The sequence below is a fragment of the Notamacropus eugenii genome, chromosome 2 (genome assembly GCF_028372415.1).
Source record: "Notamacropus eugenii isolate mMacEug1 chromosome 2, mMacEug1.pri_v2, whole genome shotgun sequence".
Classification (NCBI taxonomy): domain Eukaryota; kingdom Metazoa; phylum Chordata; class Mammalia; order Diprotodontia; family Macropodidae; genus Notamacropus; species Notamacropus eugenii.
In genome coordinates this window covers 74,187,216-74,206,866 of record NC_092873.1, presented here as the reverse complement: position 1 = coordinate 74,206,866, position 19,651 = coordinate 74,187,216, and the positions used below count along the sequence as shown (strand labels likewise).

The window sequence follows — 19,651 nt, the reverse complement described above, 5'->3', positions numbered from 1 at the left end:
ATTTGTTCAAGGTAACCTGTTTAGTAAATTGTGAAAGAGAAGCCAAATCCTTATATTCTTACTTAAATATGAAGGATTTTGATATTAAACCAGGAAAATATTGAGCCAAAAATTTCAAGGAGAGGAAATTTATTTGCAAGGAGAGGGGAAGGAGGGAAGTGCCTTTTTATGACAGAGCAACATAAATAAAATGAGTCTATAATAAATACAAGAAAGTGCAGTGATTTTAAGGGTTCTACTTCTGAAAATTAGCTAAAAACACCTTTGAACACAACATTTTCTTCAAAGCTGATGTGACATCTTTATTCCTGACGCTATAGATGAGAGGGTTGATAGCAGGTGTTAGGATATTGTAGAAGACAGACACCATTATATCCTTCTCAGTAGTGTGATATGAAGGAGGAAGCATGTAGTTATAGACAGAAGCTCCATAAAAGAGAATAACAACAGTTATATGGGAGGAACATGTGACAAACGCTTTCCTATGACCCGTAGCTGAATTCATCCTATAGACTGTGAGGAGAATAAGGGAGTAAGAACTTCAAATAATTATGACAGGGATGAGTATCATAAGGACACAGCACAGGTACATGACAAACTTATAGAGGGATATGTCTGAGCAGGAGAGTTTCAACAAAGCAAGGATCTCACAGAAGAAGTTTTGGATTTCTCGGGATTTACAAAATGAGAAGCTCATGGTGATAGCAGTCAGGGTGAAATCATCAAGAGAGCCCAAGAACCAACAGACAATTGCAAGGAGTATGCAAACTCTGTGGTTCATGAGGATGGGGTAATGGAGAGGATGACAAATGGCCATATACCTGTCATAGGACATAGCTGCCAAAAGGAAGAACTCTGCTCCCATAAGAGTTACGTAGAGGAACATCTGGAGTCCACAACTTAGGGATGAAATATTATGAATCCCAATTATCTGATCCAACAGTATCTTGGGCACAGTAACAGAAATATACATTATGTCCATGAGGGAAAGCTGACTGATGAAGAAGTACATGGGAGTGTGGAGGTGGGGATCACACTGAATCAAAAGAACCAAAGTGGAATTTTCAGTCAAGGCTACTATGAAAATAATGAATATCAGTGAGTAAAGGAAAGGAGAATATTTGCTTTGACTAAAGATCCCCAAGAGAATGAAATCAGTCCCAAAACTTTGATTCTCCAACATCATTCTTTGCTTCATATCATCTCACCTAGAGAATACTAAAAACAATGAGAACAAGAAAAGATTTTATATTCTGTCCCTTCCACATAAATGATATGTACTCTATTAGTAATGCAAAGAGATATGCTACAGATTGGTCTAACAGAAGCTGAGATGTATTTTTGCTAATGGGAGAGATTTTCATCAATGTATGATAGAAAATGTCTAGATTACAACTAAAGACAGATCTAATGGAATAGAAAAGTATCTTCAGTCATTTTCAAACCCTGAGATTCAGTCAGATTATTCTTATATAAAATAGTGTTCAAGATGAGCTCTGTAACTTCAGATAGACATCACACAAAACATTATAAAAACAAGGATTTTCCTTGTTTTTGTCACAAGAGCATCTCAAATTCATTAAGACTAAAATGGAGCTCATTATGCTTCACTTTTCAAAACTTCCCTATTAATATCAAAGACAGTGCCCTACTCTCAGTCACTCAGTCTCAAAACCTCTGGTTGTCCTGAACTGTTCACTCGCTATTCTCCCATATTTGAAACGTAAGGCCAAGTCTTGTAGTTTCTACTTTCATAGCATCTTTCATATGGTCCTGTTCTCTCCATCACTCAACATCCCACTTGAAGTCATTATCATTTCCATTTCCAGACATTCACTTGAACTACTACAATAGACTCAAATTGGTCCTCCTACCACAGTACTTTCCCTACTCTATCTTCCACTGAGCTCATACAGCGATTTTCCAAATACTTAGGCCTGACGAAGTAACTGTCTAATCTGTAAACTCTAGTATCTTCCTATTTCTTCCAGGACAAATAAAACAAGATCATTTTTTTTTTTTTTAGTATTTAAAGCACTTCATAACCTTACACATTTCTACAGCTTAACTCTCTCGAATCAGCTAAATTATCCTACATGCTACTCTTCATAAACAATATTCCATCTACCTTCTCTGTGTCTTTACATTGACTAGCTCTTAGATTCTCTGACTTCGTTCAAGATTCAGCCTTCCTCAGTTCCCCACAGTCGCTACTGCCTTCCCTTCTGAGAATTTACTACTTTTTTCTACTACCACATCTACTGCTGTATATGCCTACATATTTCAGTATTATCTCCCATATTACAATATAAGCTTCTTGAGGACAAAAACTCTTTTTACCTTTCTTTGTATCCCAAGTTTAGCTCAGTGAGTAACAGAGTAAAAATTAAAAAATGGTTGTTAACTGACTAATAAAATATATTAAAAATCAGTCCCCTGGTGGGCAGGAGTATACTAGAGTGAGGGTTTTTATAATGATATGTTGATGCTGAGAGTAATTTTTTACATATCTGTGAAACTAAAATCACAATGAGAGGGTGGGAATCAACTCCATAATCCCAGGTAAAGGTATTCAGAAGAAAGTAAATAAGCATTTTTTTAAATGCTTGCAATGTGTCAGGTACTATGCTAACCATTTTGTAAAACAATATCAGATGCAAATATGTTGATCTTCACAACAACCTTAGAATATAGGTGCTATTATTATCCCTACTTTATAGCTGAGGAAACTGAGGCACACAGTCATTAAGGGACTTGCCCTGGGACACATATCTAGTAAGTGCCTGAGGTTGCATTTGAACAAAGGGCTTCCTGAGTTGAACTCAAGGACTCTATTACTACACCACCTAGGATGTCAATAAATTTATTTCTCTCAACACAATTTGTAGGTCTCCTCTTCACTCTCTAAGCATTTTCAGCTTTTTCCATGAATGTGCCAGGAATGTACCCTTTCTTACAGGATACACTACTTAGTGCAGGAAGGGTCTTAAATTGTAAAACGATCCAGAACAATATTATTAATTTACCCATAGTTACATACCAAAAAGGCAAAGATATAATTTAAACATACGTTCTCTGATTCATTATTTTCCCCCACTGCACCACAATTTCTGTCTTTAAAAATCGTTTGGTTTCTCTGAACTCTGGCTACATTTTAAAATATTTATTCATCTTTCCTTGATCCCACTAACTGAAAGGGATATTTTCCTTTCCTGGACACTGTTACTTCTTTGGATCTGATGTGTTTATCACATTTTCCTGTGAATCATAATTAATTCTATCCTATTTTCTCTATTTGAATTTAAGATTAATGGGGCTATTTCCTCTTTCTGAACATTAGCATGTAGGGAAGGGCCTTGTATAACAGATAAGGTTTAATTGAATAGAATTGGATTGGATCAGAATGAAGTCAAACCACTTTTGTCTCACACTGATCTACTCAAAACTGATTGACATGATAACTTAGAAGATTCTCACAGGAAAAAGTGAACATTCCTCCCTGATTGTTTTGACTATAAACATCTGACAATTGTGAAATAGAATAAATAGTACAGAAAAGAACGTTTGGTTTCACATGATTTCTATGGGCAGGTAGGGGGAAGAATGGATAGAGCACTGACCATGGAGTCACAAGGACCCCAATTCAAATCTAGTCTCCCTTACTTAGCTATGTGATGGTGGGCAAGTCACTTAACCCTCACTGCCTCCCAAAAATAAATAAGCAAATAAAATAAATTCTGTACACTCCCTTAATTACAAGTGAGGCAATTGGTATGTTCAAATTGCTTATTTCATGGAATTCTAGTTTGCTACTTCAGAATATAATCCTATAGGCATAAAAATGATGTTTAATAAATTATAAAATATCTTCAAGGTAGAAGAAGGACTTGCATCCCCAAAAATATTTGCATATTCACAGAAATTCATGTATCTTTGAATGAATCTATAAAAAAAATTCATCTGTGATATTTTTAACCATGAGTCTGTATACTTGTCATCTGACCTTTACTGTATCTATGAATTTCCTCTTTAAAAAGTAAACTTGACTTACATCAACTTTCAGAACCCTTTAAGTGGTAACATTCCACAATTCTCTGTCTTTCCTTTCAAAATGTTGCCAATCATGGGTGATTTCTTCATATCATTTCCCCCACCATGAATGAGCATCTGTCTTCCCCTTTGCCTACTCAAATCCTAGTCTATACATTTTTATTTGTATTGTTCATGGGATTTGACTGTTTATACATTCAGATGAATGAGACAATTAGACTTTTTACTACTTACCTTCCATTGCATCTATGGAAAATATTTGCCAAAGGTTGATTTTGTATAATGCAAACTGGAGATGTTCACAGCTATTCCCAAAGACTAAGCCAGTGATATTCTTCTCCACTTCAAATGCAGAAAAACATCCAAAAAACTCTAACAAAATGATCAAAGTCATGAATGGAAACTAAAAACACATATAGAAAGTGTTCTGTGTTACTTATTAATGTGAAAAGTAGGATTACACAAAATCAAATAATTTTAAGAGAAACTAAAACTGATACTAGAAGCATCAATAAGATAATCATAGATGGACATGATTTAAATCTAGATGGAGCAAAATTAGAGAGGTTAGTGTAAAAATCATGTACCAGAGCTACTGTTGAGAAGCGCATGTATTATTGAAGTGACTGGATGGAACTCTCTCATCCCAGCTCTATCTGGGTCAACATAAATATTACTGTAAGGGTAATGCATGAAGGAGCTGGCCCTGTGTCAAGGGAATGGAAGAAGAGATGTGTGTGATGTGAATGCAAAGAGTGAGGTTGGAATATTGCATCATACCCTTTTTCACATTAATTACAGAAGAATCATGGAACCCAGATTGAATTAAAAGAATACTATCTTGGGAACAAGAGGTTTGAAAAGGGAGGGGCCATATTTCTGAGTCTACCTTCCTCTGTGGTCTGGAGAAGTATATTTTCTTTTCTTGGAACCTTGATATTTTTAGCTCAAAAATGAAAGCCTGAACAAGATGTCCCTTACTGCTCTAAAATTTTCTGTTTTCTGTATCTACTAAGAAATTCCTGAGAATTTGAAAGTAATTCATTTGAAACAATACAAGTAAGAAATTTACTTTCTTTAAAATGTTTTTATTAGTTCATGTTTTTTTCAAAAACCAAACTTTTCAGCAAACACTAAATTATTAAAATACTTGACAAAGCATATCGCCACAAAATAACAAAAAAGTTCCATCTCTACTTTACTTGAAAATTTTAAAGAAAGAAAGCAAGAAGGAAAGGAATACAAAAAGGGAGGAAGGAAGATTCTCCCATTGTATGCAGAGACAACTCTAGTCCTCCTGATGAGACCCAGATGACTTTGCAGGACAATGTGAGGTTGTTATCCTTGCACAGTCCTCCCTCACTCAAGTCAAAGTCAACTGCAAGTCATGCCATCATTTCCCTGATGTCATAGTCCTCGTTGAAAACAAAGGACAAACACAGTCTGGGAATACTCCAAGCTGCCTGAATGGGGACCCCTATAGCTGGGTAATCCAGCTCATCCTCTCCCTATTCTGGTCCCTCTCCTTCTAATCTCCAAAGCAAGGTACTATTGATGCCTGTTCAGGACAATTTAACTTGGGATTTATGGGAAAGAGTCCTTCTATTCTTCCTTCTTTCCTTCTTGTCTCTTTCTTTCCTTTTTTCTTTCTTTCTGTCTTTCTTCCTCCTCAAAGAGGAAAAGTTAAACCCATTTAAGTCTGGATCACCTAGACTGGACCACAATAGGTGCCTTCTCAAACTCCATTTGAAGGCTATATTTTGGACCCTCCAGGTCAGAGTGAATGTCAGTAGTAACAGTTTCCCTTTTGGCCAGCAATCCTTGGAGTCTTCACCTTCAAGTGGATTTACTTTTGGTATTTAACATAACTCACTATTCCCAGATGTCTATTCAGTGAATGGACTTTACCTCACTCAAAGTGAGAACCTGAAAATGCCTTAGTCAAAAAGTTCCAGCATCTCCTAATATATGCTGAGCAGTCTCTAGTCCTCCTGATGAATGTCTGGCCAATGGAATCAGACAGCTCAGTAAGAGAAAGAGAGATTGGTGTCTTTACAAAGTCCTCCATCACTCAAATAAGTCAAGTGCAAGTCATGCCATCATTTCCCTGATGCCATGATTCTTTTTTAAAAGAGAGGACAATGGGAGTGGAGCCATTATGGTGGAGTAGAAGGATGGACCTACTGGAGCTCTCCCCCCATAGCTCATAAAATACCTGTAAAAAATGACTCTAAACAAATTCTAGAGAAGAAGAAGAGACAAAATGAGAAAGTAAAAGAGATTTTGAGCCCAAGGCATCCTGGAAGGCTGACAGGAAAGGTCTATTGCACCAGCATCTGAGCATAGCATAGCCCAGTCCAGCCTTGCCCATGCAGCATGGCATGGACAGGACTGGAGCAGGCTTCAGTGTGTGGAATCATGGGCAGCAGCTGGGGTTCCCAGATTTCTCAACCCACAAACACCAAAGACAGCTTCAAAGGTCAGTGAGAAAGCTCTTTCATCTGGGTGAGAAGGGAACAGAGTCCTACCCTAGCTCCAGCCCCAGGTGGCTGTAGCATCCATTTTGTGGAGCCCTCAACCTAAATGCTCTGGGAGAATCAAGTAAGTGATCTGAATTCCAGCCCTGAGTGGCAGCCCTGGGGTGAAGAGGAGCACTGATGTAGTGGAGCTAGTGGTGGTTGTGGAGAGGGAACCCTACTTGCAAATCCTGGCCAGAAAAGCTTATGGTTGCTCCCCGAACACATCACAGGCAGGGAAACGAGCAAACTTCCCTCCTTTGATTGTGCCACCTTGAAGGAACTGAGAACTTACAGGTCCCTAGAGTATACCCTCAACTTTACAAAGTACTCAAAAGTACTGGGAAAGTGCTCAAAAAAGGGGGAAAAAAGAATATAGAAGGTTAGTTTTTTGGTGACCAGGTACTTTATTCCATCCTTTTGCATGTGGAAGAATAAAGCATACCATGATAGGAAGACAGAAAAGTGAAGAATTCTGCATCCAAAACCTCCAAAACAATGTGCAATGATCTTGTGCCATGGAAGAGGTCAAAAAAGATTTTGAAAATCAAATAAGAGAAGTGGAGAAAAATTTGGGAGGAGAAATGAGAGTGATGAAAGAAAATCATGAAAAATGAGTCAACAGCTTGCAAAATGTAACCCAAAAAAATGCTGAAGAAAATAACAAATTTAAAAATAGAGAAACCCAAATGATGAAAGAGGTCCAAAAAGCCAAGAAGGAAAAGAATTCTTTTAAAAGCACAGTTAGTCAAATGGAAGAAGAGGTTCAAAAGCTCATTGAAAAAAGTAGTTTTTTAAAAAATTAGAATGTAACAGATGGAACCTAATGACTTTATGAGAAACTAAGAAATTACCAAAAAAAAAAAAAATCCAAAGGAATGAAAAAATATAAGACAATGTGAAATGTCAATGGAGAAACAACTAACCTGGAAAATAGATCCAGGAGAGACAATTAACAAAATATTGGACTACCTGAAAGCCATGATCAAAAAAGAGTCTAGGCATCATCTTTCGTGAAATTATCAAGGAAAACTGCCCTAATATTCTAGCACCAAAGTGTAAGACAATTGTTGAAAGAATCCACCAAGCACCTAATGAAAGTGATCTGAAAGGACAAACTCCTAGGAATATTGTAGCCAAATCACAAGTTCTGAAGTCAAGGAGAAAATATTGCAAGCAGCCAGAAAGAAACCATTTGAGTACTGTGGAAATACAATCAGGTTAACACAAGACCTAGCAGCTTCTACATTAAGGAAGTGAAGGGCTTGGAATATGATATTCGAGAAGTCAAAGGAACTAGAATCAAAACCAAGATTTACCTACCCAGCAAAATTGAGTATAATACTTCATGGGAAAAAAATGATCATTCAGTGAATTACAGAGCTTTCAAGAACACTTGAAGAAAAGACCAGAGCTGAGTAGAAAATTTGACTTTCAAACACAAGAATCCAAAGAAGCATGTAAGCAGGGAAGAAAAATCATAAGGGACTTACTAAATTTGAACTGTTTACATTCCTACATGGAAAAATAGTATTTCTAACTCTTGAAACTTTTCTCAGTATTTGAGCAGTTGGCTGGATTTTATACATACATACATACATACATGGATACATACATACATACATACATACATATATATATACACACATATACACACAAATAGGAAGGGATGATGTCTAAAAATCAAATTAAGAGTTGAGAGGAATGTACTGGGAAGAGAAAGGGAGAAATGGAATGGGACAAATTGTCTCTCATAAAAGAGGCAAGGAAAAGCTTATTCAATGGAGGAGAAAAGAGGGGAAGTGAAAGGGATAAAGTGAAACTTACTCTCCTCACATTTGACTTAAGGAAGGAATAATGCACACTCAATTTGGTAGGAAAATCTATCTTATACTACAGCAATGTAGGGGAAAAGGGGATATGTGGATTGTGGGGGGAGGATAATAGAGGGAAGAACAGATGGGTGGAAGGAGTAAATTAGAATTACAGACATTTGGAAATAGACAAAGACAAAAGAGAGAACAGAATAAATGGGCAGAACAGGATGGATGGAAATATAGTTAGTGTTTCACAACACGACTGTCATGAAAATCTTTTGGATAACTATACATTTATAGTCTATACTGAAATTGCTTGCCTTCTCATTGGGGTTGGGTAGGGATGGAGGAAGGGAGAGAAGTTGGAACTCAAAGTTTTAGGAATGAATGTTGAGAATTGTTTTTGCATGCAAAGGGGAAATAAGAAATACAGGTAATGAATAGGGTATAGAAATCTATCTTGCTTGAAAAAAAAAGAGAAGATGGGCATAAGGGATTGAAAGTGTGTGATAGAAGGGAGAGCAGATTGGGGGAAGGGGTAATTAGAAAGCACAGTGTCTTGGGGTGGGGGAGGTGAGAGATGAGGAGGAAATTTGGTACTCAAATCTTGTGGAAATGAATGTTGAAAATTAAAAATAAATACATTTTTTAAAAAAGAAAAGACAGGATGAAAGCAACCTGTGAGTAATCCAAGCTGACTGAATGGGAACACAGCAAGCTTGGTACCTCAGCTAGTCCTCTCCCTCTCCTCCTCTCCAAAGAAAGGCAAATTTTGATAACTACTAGCAAGTATCCTTCTGTTTTTTTTCTTCCTCCCTTGCTGTCCCTTCCTTCCTTCCCTCCTTCCTTTCTTCCTTCCTTTATTCCCCAATGTTTCTCACTTTCTCATTCTTTCTTAATCTTTCTTTGTCTCCGGTGTATTCTTTCTTTCTTCTTTCTTTCTTTTTTTCTTTCTTTTTTCCTTTTTTGTTTCTTTCTTTCATTCTTTCTTTCTTTTTTTCCTTTCTTCCTTTCTGCCTCTTTAAAAGCCAAACCTTAAGGCTTTTGTGTGGCAAAATTCCTATAGGAATTTAAAGGACTAGTAAACTGCTATTATGATAAGGCTAGTTTGATTGGGTGTGTTCTTGCCTTAGGAAAAAACTTAATTTTCTGCCCAAGGTAAATATTGCTTGGTACTTCGGAATTTGTGGTTACTGAGAATTTTGATTTTATGGCACACTGGAGGTTTGTGATACTTAAAAGACATTTTGCACACTCTTGGTTTCCACAAATCCCAATCTTTAAGGTTTCCAACTAATTTACTTAAAAAAAGTTTAGTCATGATCTCTTTTAGCATCAGGAGGAATGGTGAGCTTTTATGCAAAGGGAAATACTTTCTACAAGGAAATGCTTTGCAAAACCTTTTTTTCCATGTGATTCTAAAGGCCTACTAAATATCCAATTGCAAGCTAATTTGTTGCAATAATTTCATACTCATAACAAGTCATATCCAAACTTACAGTGACTTTTCTAAGTTTCACTCCTAGGTTTTTTGTGTTGTTGGATGGCCTTAAAAAGATACTTTCAGGGAAACAGAGTCATTGGTTCATGCTTCAAGTATTCTAAGAAAGGGTATTAATCTCATGAATGTCAGTCTCAAAGGTTTAATGCCTCACTCAAAATTTTTAAGAGGTGGACTTGGAATTGAAAAGTTAGAATCTTAGCAGATTCTAGAGGTTTTGTCATTGTTCATTAAGGAGTTTTGAAACACTTCCTTATAAATCTGGTCACTCCCTTCCCTGACTCCCTTACTTTGAGTCGAGGGTATAGGGGGATGGGTCAAGATACAGATGCCAGCCAGTGGCTGGCTGCACTTGGTAAGTCAGACCATTCACCTGTCAGTATTATTGTATGATCTGGAAATGCAATTGATATCATCATTATTACTTGTGTTTACAACTAAAACAATTTCATTATCACTTATTCAGATTGTAGGATGGCTGGTTATGCTTTAATGCTAAAGAAGCTGGTGATTGATTAATGTGTGTGTGTGTGTGTGTGTGTGTGTATGTGTGTGTGTGTGTGTGTGTGTGTGTGGAAAGGAGCAGTCCTCAGGACTATTCAAAAGTACAGCCCCAGCAGCTCTAAGGAGCTTATTTGAGTGATGGAATTCCTAAAGAAGGAACTTATTTTGGTGAGAAATTGAGAATATATAGAAATGATCACTAGTAATCGACTTTTGCACAAGGACAAATTTAAAATTTGAGATGCGAGTCCTGGTAAATTTTTGATTAGTGAAACTTGCCATCTGAGGTAAAAGCTCTTAGGACTCTAACAAAATATGTTTTGAGTTATCTGATGGATCATACAGAGTTCCTCAAAAGTCAATAGTCAACAGTCCACCATCTGAGTGAAATGTCACAAGTTACTCAGAGAAAATGTGACTACTACAGGTGGAGAGCTTCCTCTAGAAAAACTAAGGGGACAATCCTATCCTGTGCTTCAGATGGGATCGTCCTGGCTCTGCTTCCCCATTGTGTTTCTTTTAAAAGGAATGTTTTCCACTTGACTATTCCTGAGTCTGGCTATGAGGTACAATTGATACTACAATGTTGGCAGAACTGTGAGATTTTATCTAATCATATCCTTGCTTTTCCTTTTTATGGTAAATTTCTGTAATCTAGGCAAGTGGTCAATATGAATGGTTAGTTATTTTATACCCCAGTTGGGTAAATTAGTTGATATTCACACAGACTTTCTGTGCCCAACCTGTGGTCAAGCATTCCGAGTTCGTATTGGTCTGATCAGCCACCGTCGTACACACTGAAATTTCACGTTACCATGGTGATTTCATTTTGATCCTCTTCAAAAATGAAGGTCAACAACCAACCACCTCCTGCATAGCCATGTGAAAGATTAAATCCTCAGAATAGAATATTCTTTCTGAATGATATGGATATAATCAGACAAAGGAAAAAGAAATTTGGGAAACAAGCTTACAAACACAATGTTAATTACATTAAAGTGTTTATTTAACATCTCACCTATTCAGCCTACCATCATGCTCCTTTTCAGATTATTAACAAATTAGTAAATTGGTTTCTCGCCCAGTCATCTCCCTGTTACTAGATATATGTCTGTATGGAATAAGGTCCTTAAGTGTTTTCAAATGATTTTAGAATAGTTGGGTTTTGGTGCAACTGAATGAGGGACCAACCTGCTGTTCTATTAATTACTGAACAAGATCAGACACATCTTCAGTTTGAGAAAAAGAATTCCATTGCAGTTTTCTTAGAGGGAGATAGCATGGAATATTGTATACTAATGGAAAAATCAACTTCATTCAAAGTTTGTTACTGTTGTGGAAAGAATAGCCATTTATTCTATGTGTTCTGTAGTACAAACATGTTTTATCATGAGCAACTTATGGATATGCACTGTTTTGGAATTAATAATTTATGGATCCTCCCAAGTCTTTCAAAGTAAGTGGAGTAAAAGTCAGTATCCTGTAAGTAAATTCATCTGTATGACTACTGAACTCAAGAGTGGAAAGCTTCTACCTAGAAAATGTTACTTATATTTACAGGTGTAGAGTTGGATCCTCACTAGCCTCTGATTCTCCTAAAGGAACTGAAATCAGAGTGGAAACTTTTGAGAATATAGCCAGATCAGAAAATCCTCTGTGGCAAAAGTAAATAAAAACATCATGGTGCTCTTGACTTCTTTCTGCATTTTCTCTTCTGTCATCATTTTGAATGCTCCTTCTGTTTGGAGCCTTGCATATTGCACTTGTCAGATTTGTGTCTTCTAGATAATGCTGTCCACCTGCTGATGGTCATGCAACAAGGATACCTGTTCCACACTTTCCTCACCCCTGGACATTGCTTCAGGCTCATTTTATTCCCTTCCCCTCCTCACTCAGGGACAGCTCCTTTTTCACTATCTCCAAAGCATTTAGATGGATAGTGAGGCAGACAGGAGTGCTGAGGCAGATGAAGCAAGCAGGAGGCAGGACATAAGATGTGAGATAAGATGCCAGGCTTGACTAGTCAGAAAAGTGATTAAAGAAGATTAGGCATTGAAGCTGCTGATGATGGGGACTTGCCTGTGTGCTTTCTAGCTGTGCTGTGCTCTAGGCCACAGATTTAACCATTTCTATGTCTAACCCACCAATTCTTGATTCTTGCCTTGTGACAAGGGTTAGGCCTGATGTGCCAGGGCTGTGAGTCTAATACCTTAATTCAAAAAGGGAACTCCTCTGGCCAGGGCAGAATTAATGATTGCTGGGTGTGTTGCCATCATTTCCAGGAAAATAATTTATTCCCCATAGTTCTTCCCCTATTCTATGAAGACCCTGCATGGAATTTATTCTTTGAGCACTGAAAGGATATTACACGCAGCTTCTTGGACTCAAGACATTCATTCCAGCCTGATACCTACTCCTACCTCCTCCTGGGGATTGTGGATTCTCTCCTTTCTTTCCCCTACTCTCACCCCATTATTGAGCATTCAACTCACTCTTATATTGGACTGGGCTTGTTTAACCTCCTGGTTTCTGTTGTGTCATCTCACCAGCAGCATCGTTTAGGATACCAACCCCTTTCACTGATGACCCTGAGTGGTTTGCCCCTCTCCACCTTGAACTCAGTGGCCACTGCATTCTTGACCCCACACTGATCTCCCCCAAACTATTTTGGCCCCTGAAGTGGACTCTACACTCCTATTCAGCAGGAAGCAGCTACTGAAGACAACGATCTTTGCCCCATTTCCCCAAAGAATTCTCTTTTCTAGTGGTTGACTCAGAAACTGATGTGAATACAAACAATGCACTAAGAGCCAAATATAATATTATGGATAGATGTTATGAAGCCACTTTTTTGTTTCCTTCACATTTTGAGAGAGTCCTGAAGATTGCATGTGTTGAGCTGAGTTGACTGAAAGCAATTTTTGATAAATTCATGTTGGTCCCATTCAACAATTATGTATTTAATAAATATATCTTATATACAACATTGGACAGATGACTGAGCCATGTTTCAGAGACTTTCAGTCATTTGTTCAAGGTTACCTAGTTAGCAAGTTGTGGGTAGAGAAGTCAAATCCTTATATTCTGACCTAAATATCAAAGATTTTTGCACTAAACCAAGAATACATTACCCCAAAGTTTGCAAAAGCTGTCAAGGGGAGAAATTTAATTTGGAAGGACAGGGGAGGGAAGAAAGTGCCTGTTTAGGACAGAGCAACAGAAATAAAATTAGCCTATAATAAATAAAAGAAAGGGGAATGGTTTTAAGTATTCTAATTCTGAAAATTGGCGAAAACCACCTTTGAACATATCATTTCATTCCAAGCTGATGTGACATCTTTATTCCTAACACTACAGACGAGGGAGTTTATAACAGGTATGAGGATATTGTAGAAGACAGACACCATCATATCCTTCTCTGCAGTATGATATGAAATAGGGAACATGTAGTTATAGGCAGAAGCTCCATAAAAGAGAATAACAACAGTTATATGGGAGGAACATGTGACAAATGCTTTCCTGTGACCTGTAGCTGAATTCATCCTATAGACTGTGAGGAGAATAAGGGAGTAAGAGCTTAAAATAACTATTAGAGGGATGAGGAGCATAAGGACACAGCACAGGTACATTACAAACGCATAGAGTGATGTGTGTGAGCAGGAGAGTTTCAACAAGGCAAGGACCTCACAGAAGAAGTGTTGAATCTCTCGTGATTTGCAAAATGGGAAGTTCATGGTGATAGGGGTGATAGTGAAACCATCAAAAGAGCCCAGAAACCAACAGACAATTGCAAAGAGTATGCAAACTCTGTGGTTCATGAGAATGGGGTAGCGGAGAGGGTGACAAATGGCCATGTACTTGTCATAGGACATCGCTGCCAAAAGGAAGAACTCTGCTCCCATAAGAGTTACATAGAGGAACATCTGGAGTCCACAACTTAGAGCTGAAATATTATGAATCCCAATTATGTGATCCACCAGCGTCTTGGGCACAGTAATAGAGACATACATCATGTTCATGAGGAAAAGCTGACTGATGAAGAAGTACATGGGAGTGTGGAGGTGGCGGTAACTTTGAATCAAAAGAAGCAATGTGGCATTCTCAGTGAACGCTACTATGAAAACTGCCCTGATATTCTAGAACCAAAGGGCAAAATAAATATTAAAAGAATCCCCTCAAAATTTCATGGAAATGAATGTTGAAAACTAAAAATAATTGAATAAACATTATCAACACCAAAAAAGAAGCAATGGGAGTATTTCTTTGACCACCGTGCAGAAAGAAAGAAGAAAGCAGAAGGAAGAGTGGAGATCAGAGAAGGGGATGACTCTGGTGGCATCCCAGATGGCAATGTACCCTAAGGAGGTAGCTAGATAGGATAGAAAATTTCTTCTTGCCTGGGGATTGTTATGTATAGTAAGCTAGATAACCAATCAGCTATCAATCAAGAAACCATAGACATAGGACAAAAGTTCAAAAAGTGAATAAAGCACTCTCTGGGTGAATCAGAGCATAGTTTCTTAGGGTCCCACTCTGAAGGTGCTATTCCACATGGGAAAGAAAAGATCTAGGAAGATGGCAACTTAACGGGACTAGATAACTTAGTGGTTTTTAGTACCCAGGAATTAGGATGACAAGTCAGTTTTTCATTCATTTTATGGTAATTTTAAGGTGTTTATTGTTGCTATTAAAGCACCTTGGATATGGGACAAATGGAAAAGTAATTCCAAAAGCTCACTGAAGAAACTAATTTCTTAAAAATTAGAGTGGAACAAATGAAAGCTAATGAGAAATGAAGAAATTATAAAATAAAAACAAAACAATAAACAAAAAAGAAAATGATGTGAAGAATATCACTAGAAAAACAATTGACTAGCAAAAATGTCCAAGAGATATAATTTAAACATTATTGGACTGCCAGAGTGCCATGATCAAAACAAGATCCTAGACATCATGTTTCAAGAAATTATGAAGAACAACTGCCCTGATATTCTCTCACCAGAGGGAAAATAAAAATGGAAAGAATCATTGATCACCTCCAAAAAGAGATCCTAAAAGGAAAACCCAAGGAATATTCTAGCCAAATTCCTGGGTTCTTAGGTGAAGGAGAAAATATTGCAAACAGTCAGAAAGAAATAATTCGAGCATTTTAGAAATGCAGTCAGGATAACATAAAATCTACCAGCTTCTATGTTAAGGGATTGGAGGACTTGGAATATGATATTTCATAGACCAAAGGAGTTAGAATTAAAATCAAAACTCACTTACCCAGCAAAACTGAGTATAATACATCAGAGGGAAAATGGACCTTCAATCAAACGGAGGACTTTCAAGCATACTTAATGAAAAGACCAGAACTGAGTAGAAAATTTGACTTTCAAAATCAAAACTTAAGAGAAGCACGAAAAGATAAATAGGAAAGCAAAAACATAAGGGAGTTATTAAAGTTGAACTGTTTACATTCCTCCATGGAGACATGATATTTGTAACTCATGAGAACTTTCTCAATATTAGGGTAGTTAGTGGGAATGTATAAACATATATGTGCCTTCTGTCAGTATATATATATACGGACAGAGGGCACAAGATGTGTTGAATATGATGTGATGATAACTAAAAGAGTAGAATTCGGGGGCTATGAAAGATTGCACTGGTAGGAGAATGGGAGAGCTAGAATGGGGTAAATTATCTCATAGAAAAGAAGCAAAAAAAATTTTCACAGTGGAGGGGAATGGGGGCATTGAGAAGAAAAATCTGAATCTTACTCTCATTGATATTGGCTTAAGGAGGGAATAACATGCACACTCAACTGGATGTGGAAATTGATCTTACCCTACAGTAAAGTAGGGTGTAAGGGGATAAGACAGAAGAAGTGATAAACAGAAGGGCAGACTGAGGGATGGGGTAATCAGAAACAAAAACTTTTGAGAAGGTACAAGGTGAAAGGAGAGAATAGAATAATGGGTGGGAAGAAGCTGAAGGGAAATATGTTTAGACAGTTCTGCAAGTGTTTTGTGTGACTACACATGTATAACCTATATCAAATTGCTTGCCTTCTAATTGATGGTGGGTGGGGACAAATGAAGGGAGAGAATTTTGAACTCAAAGTATTCAATATCAATGTTAAAAACTGTTTTTACATGCAACTGGAAAAAAGATATACAGCTAATGGGGCACAGAAATCTACCTTGCTCAACAATAAAATTGAAGGGAAAGGGAATAAAAGAAGGGAAGGGAAGCTTGCCTTCTCGTGGTGGGGGGAAGAGATGTGGGAAAATTTGGAGCTCAAAATCTTGTGTAAGTGAATACCCAAAATGAAGAATTAATTAATCAATTAGGTAATTTTAAAACACTTTAAAAAAACTTTTGAGTTCCAAAGTCTCTCACTTCCACCCTCCTGACACTCCACCCTCACTTTCGCCACCATGAAGAATGCAAGCAATTTGATATAGGCTATGCATATGTAGTCACTTAAAACATATCCATACATCATATTGTGAAGAAAAACTTAGATGGCCAAAAAAATCTCAAGAAAAATAAAGACAATTTAAAAAGTATGCTTCAACCCGTATTCAGAAATCATCAGTTCTTCCCCTGGAATTGTATAGCATTTTTCATCATATGTCCTCCAGAGTTGGCTTGGATTATTGTTATTAAAACAACAGTTTTTGCAATTCTTCTTGTTCATTCATTTCAGTTGTGATTGTCCCGTCATGAGTTGTAGTTTTCTTGGGAAATATACTGGAGTGGCTTGCCATTTCTTTTTCCAGATGATTTTGCAAATAAGGAACCTGAGGCAAACAAAATGAAGAGACTGTCCCAAGCTCACACAGCTTACTGAGTCAGATTTGAATTTAGGTCTTCATGAATCCAAGATTAGCACTCTATCAAATATGCCACCTAGCTACCTTAATACAACAGTGAGCTAACTTTTTTGTGTCTATGGCAAATATTACAAGTTTTCTCTAGATGTCAGTATATGTGAAGATGGTCTGTTCTCTTAGATAGTGGTTACTCCAACCTGCCTACCGCAGACCTCCCACCCTTGCTATCTATCTTCCCACTTCTTCTCATAGATCCAAAGAAAGAAGCTTGATTTTTTTTTTAACTTAAGTTATGTTTCACAAAGCCTCTTATCAACCGAATTAATCATAACACTGTCAAATATAATTTACTTTTGAGCTCCCTAATCTAATATTGTGCATTTCCTATTTATCATTGCTGCTTGCCCACAATGACATTTTATTTAAATCAGTAGTAGATTGCTTTCTGTCAAGGACTGGGAGAAACCAACAACAGGTCTAACAAGTTATTTAATATATTTATTGGTTTAAGAAACCAAGGGGTTACAAATCATAAGATAATAATCAGTATTATGACAAAGAAAGTGATTAATTCAACATGCCAGTAGAAAGAGTTAAAGTATATTACACTTCAAATAAATCTCGAATTTAATAAGAAAAAAACTGAAAAGAAAAACGAAACCCAAAGTGAGGACTTTGGAAGCCCAGGGGAGCACCAGAAGGCAGCAAGTGGCACAGGTGCTAACCAGCATCACACTCACAACTAATATTGTACCTTCTGACTTCAGAGTAATGGAGATTGCACACTGTGTGGAAAGTTGAGGAAAAGCAATTTTTGATAAATTCATGTTGGTCCCATTCACCTTTTAGGTGTTTAGTAACTGTTTCTTTAATACAACATTGGACAGAAAAGTAAGTCCAGTCTGAGAGACTTTCAGTAATTTGTTCAAGGTAACCTAGTTAAAAAGTTGTGGGTTGAGAAGACAAATCCTTATATTCTGACTTAAATATCAGGGACTTTTATATTAAACCAGGAAAATATTAAGCTGAAAGGTTTCAAAAGCACTCAAGGAGAGGAAATTAATTTAGAAGGACAGGGGAAGGAGGGAAGTGTCTGTTTACAACAGAGCAGCATGAATAAAATGAGCCTGTAATACATAAAAGAAAGTGAAATGGTTTTAAGTGTTCTACTTCTGAAAATTAGCTAAAACCACCTTTGAACGTAACATTTTTTTCAAAGCAGTTGTGACATCTTTATTCCTGACACTATAGATGAGAGGGTTTATAGTAGGTGTTAGGATATTGTAGAAGACAGACACCATCTTATCCTTCTCAGCAGTATGATATGAAGGGGGGAACATGTAGTTATAAACAGAAGCTCCATAAAAGAGAATAACAACAGTTATATGGGAGGAACATGTGACAAATGCTTTCCTGTGACCTGTAGCTGAATTCATCCTATATACTGTGAGAAGAATGAGGGAGTAAGAGCTTAAAATAACTATTAGAGGGATGAGGAGCATAAGGACACAGCACAGGTACATTACAAACTCATAAAGTGATGTGTCCAAGCAGGAGAGTTTCAACAAGGCAAGGACCTCACAGAAGAAGTGTTGAATCTCTCGGGATTTACAAAATGGGAAGTTCATGGTGATAGGGGTGATAGTGAAACCATCAAAAGAGCCCAGAAACCAACAGACAATTGCAAAGAGTATGCAAACTCTGTGGTTCATGAGAATGGGGTAGCGGAGAGGGTGACAAATGGCCATGTACCTGTCATAGGACATCGCTGCCAAAAGGAAGAACTCTGCTCCCATAAGAGTTACATAGAGGAACATCTGGAGTCCACAACTTAGAGCTGAAATATTATGAATCCCAATTATCTGATCCACCAGCATCTTGGGCACAGTAACAGAAATATACATCATATCCATGAGAGAAAGCTGACTGATGAAGAAGTACATGGGAGTGTGGAGGTGGGGATCACTTTGAATCAAAAGAATCAATGTGGCATTCTCAATCAAGGCTGCTATGAAAATAATGAATATCAGTGAGTAGAGGAAAGGAGAATATTTGCTTTGGCTGAAAAGCCCCAATAGGATGAAATCAGTCCCAAAAGTTTGATTCTCCAACCTCATTCTTTGCTTCATATCATCTCACCCAGAGAATATTAAAAACAACAAGAAAAAGAAAAGATTTTATATTCTGTCCCTTATGCATATATGATAGATAATCTATTGATGAAAAGAGATATGCTACAGATCAGTCTAACAGAAGCAGAGATGTGTTTTTGGTAACAGGAGAGATTATCCTCAATGTATGATACAGAGGTTCCAGCTTAAAAATAAAGATAGATCTGTTGGGATAGAAAATTATCTTCCGTCAATTTCAAACCCTGAGATTTACCCTTATTATTCTTATATAAAGTAGTGTTCAAGATGAACTCTGCAGCTTCCGATG

General features: G+C 37.2%; 2 protein-coding genes and 1 pseudogene across 2 annotated transcripts; all 3 read right to left on the bottom strand.

Moving 5' to 3' along the window:
- Positions 1-235: 235 nt before the first annotated feature.
- LOC140523544 (olfactory receptor 2T29-like) lies at positions 236-1,198 on the bottom strand (annotated as a pseudogene).
- A 12,462-nt stretch (positions 1,199-13,660) lies between these two features.
- On the bottom strand, positions 13,661-18,039 carry LOC140522663 (olfactory receptor 2T5-like). Its single transcript, XM_072637996.1, has 2 exons — positions 17,938-18,039; positions 13,661-14,524 (listed from the first exon to the last, which is right to left on the bottom strand). The coding sequence occupies exons 1-2, from the start codon at positions 18,037-18,039 to the stop codon at positions 13,661-13,663; spliced, it is 966 nt and encodes a 321-aa protein (XP_072494097.1).
- Positions 18,040-18,378: 339 nt separating this feature from the next.
- On the bottom strand, positions 18,379-19,341 carry LOC140523543 (olfactory receptor 2T29-like). The gene has a single exon (XM_072638365.1). The coding sequence runs from the start codon at positions 19,339-19,341 to the stop codon at positions 18,379-18,381; it is 963 nt and encodes a 320-aa protein (XP_072494466.1).
- Positions 19,342-19,651: the final 310 nt, after the last annotated feature.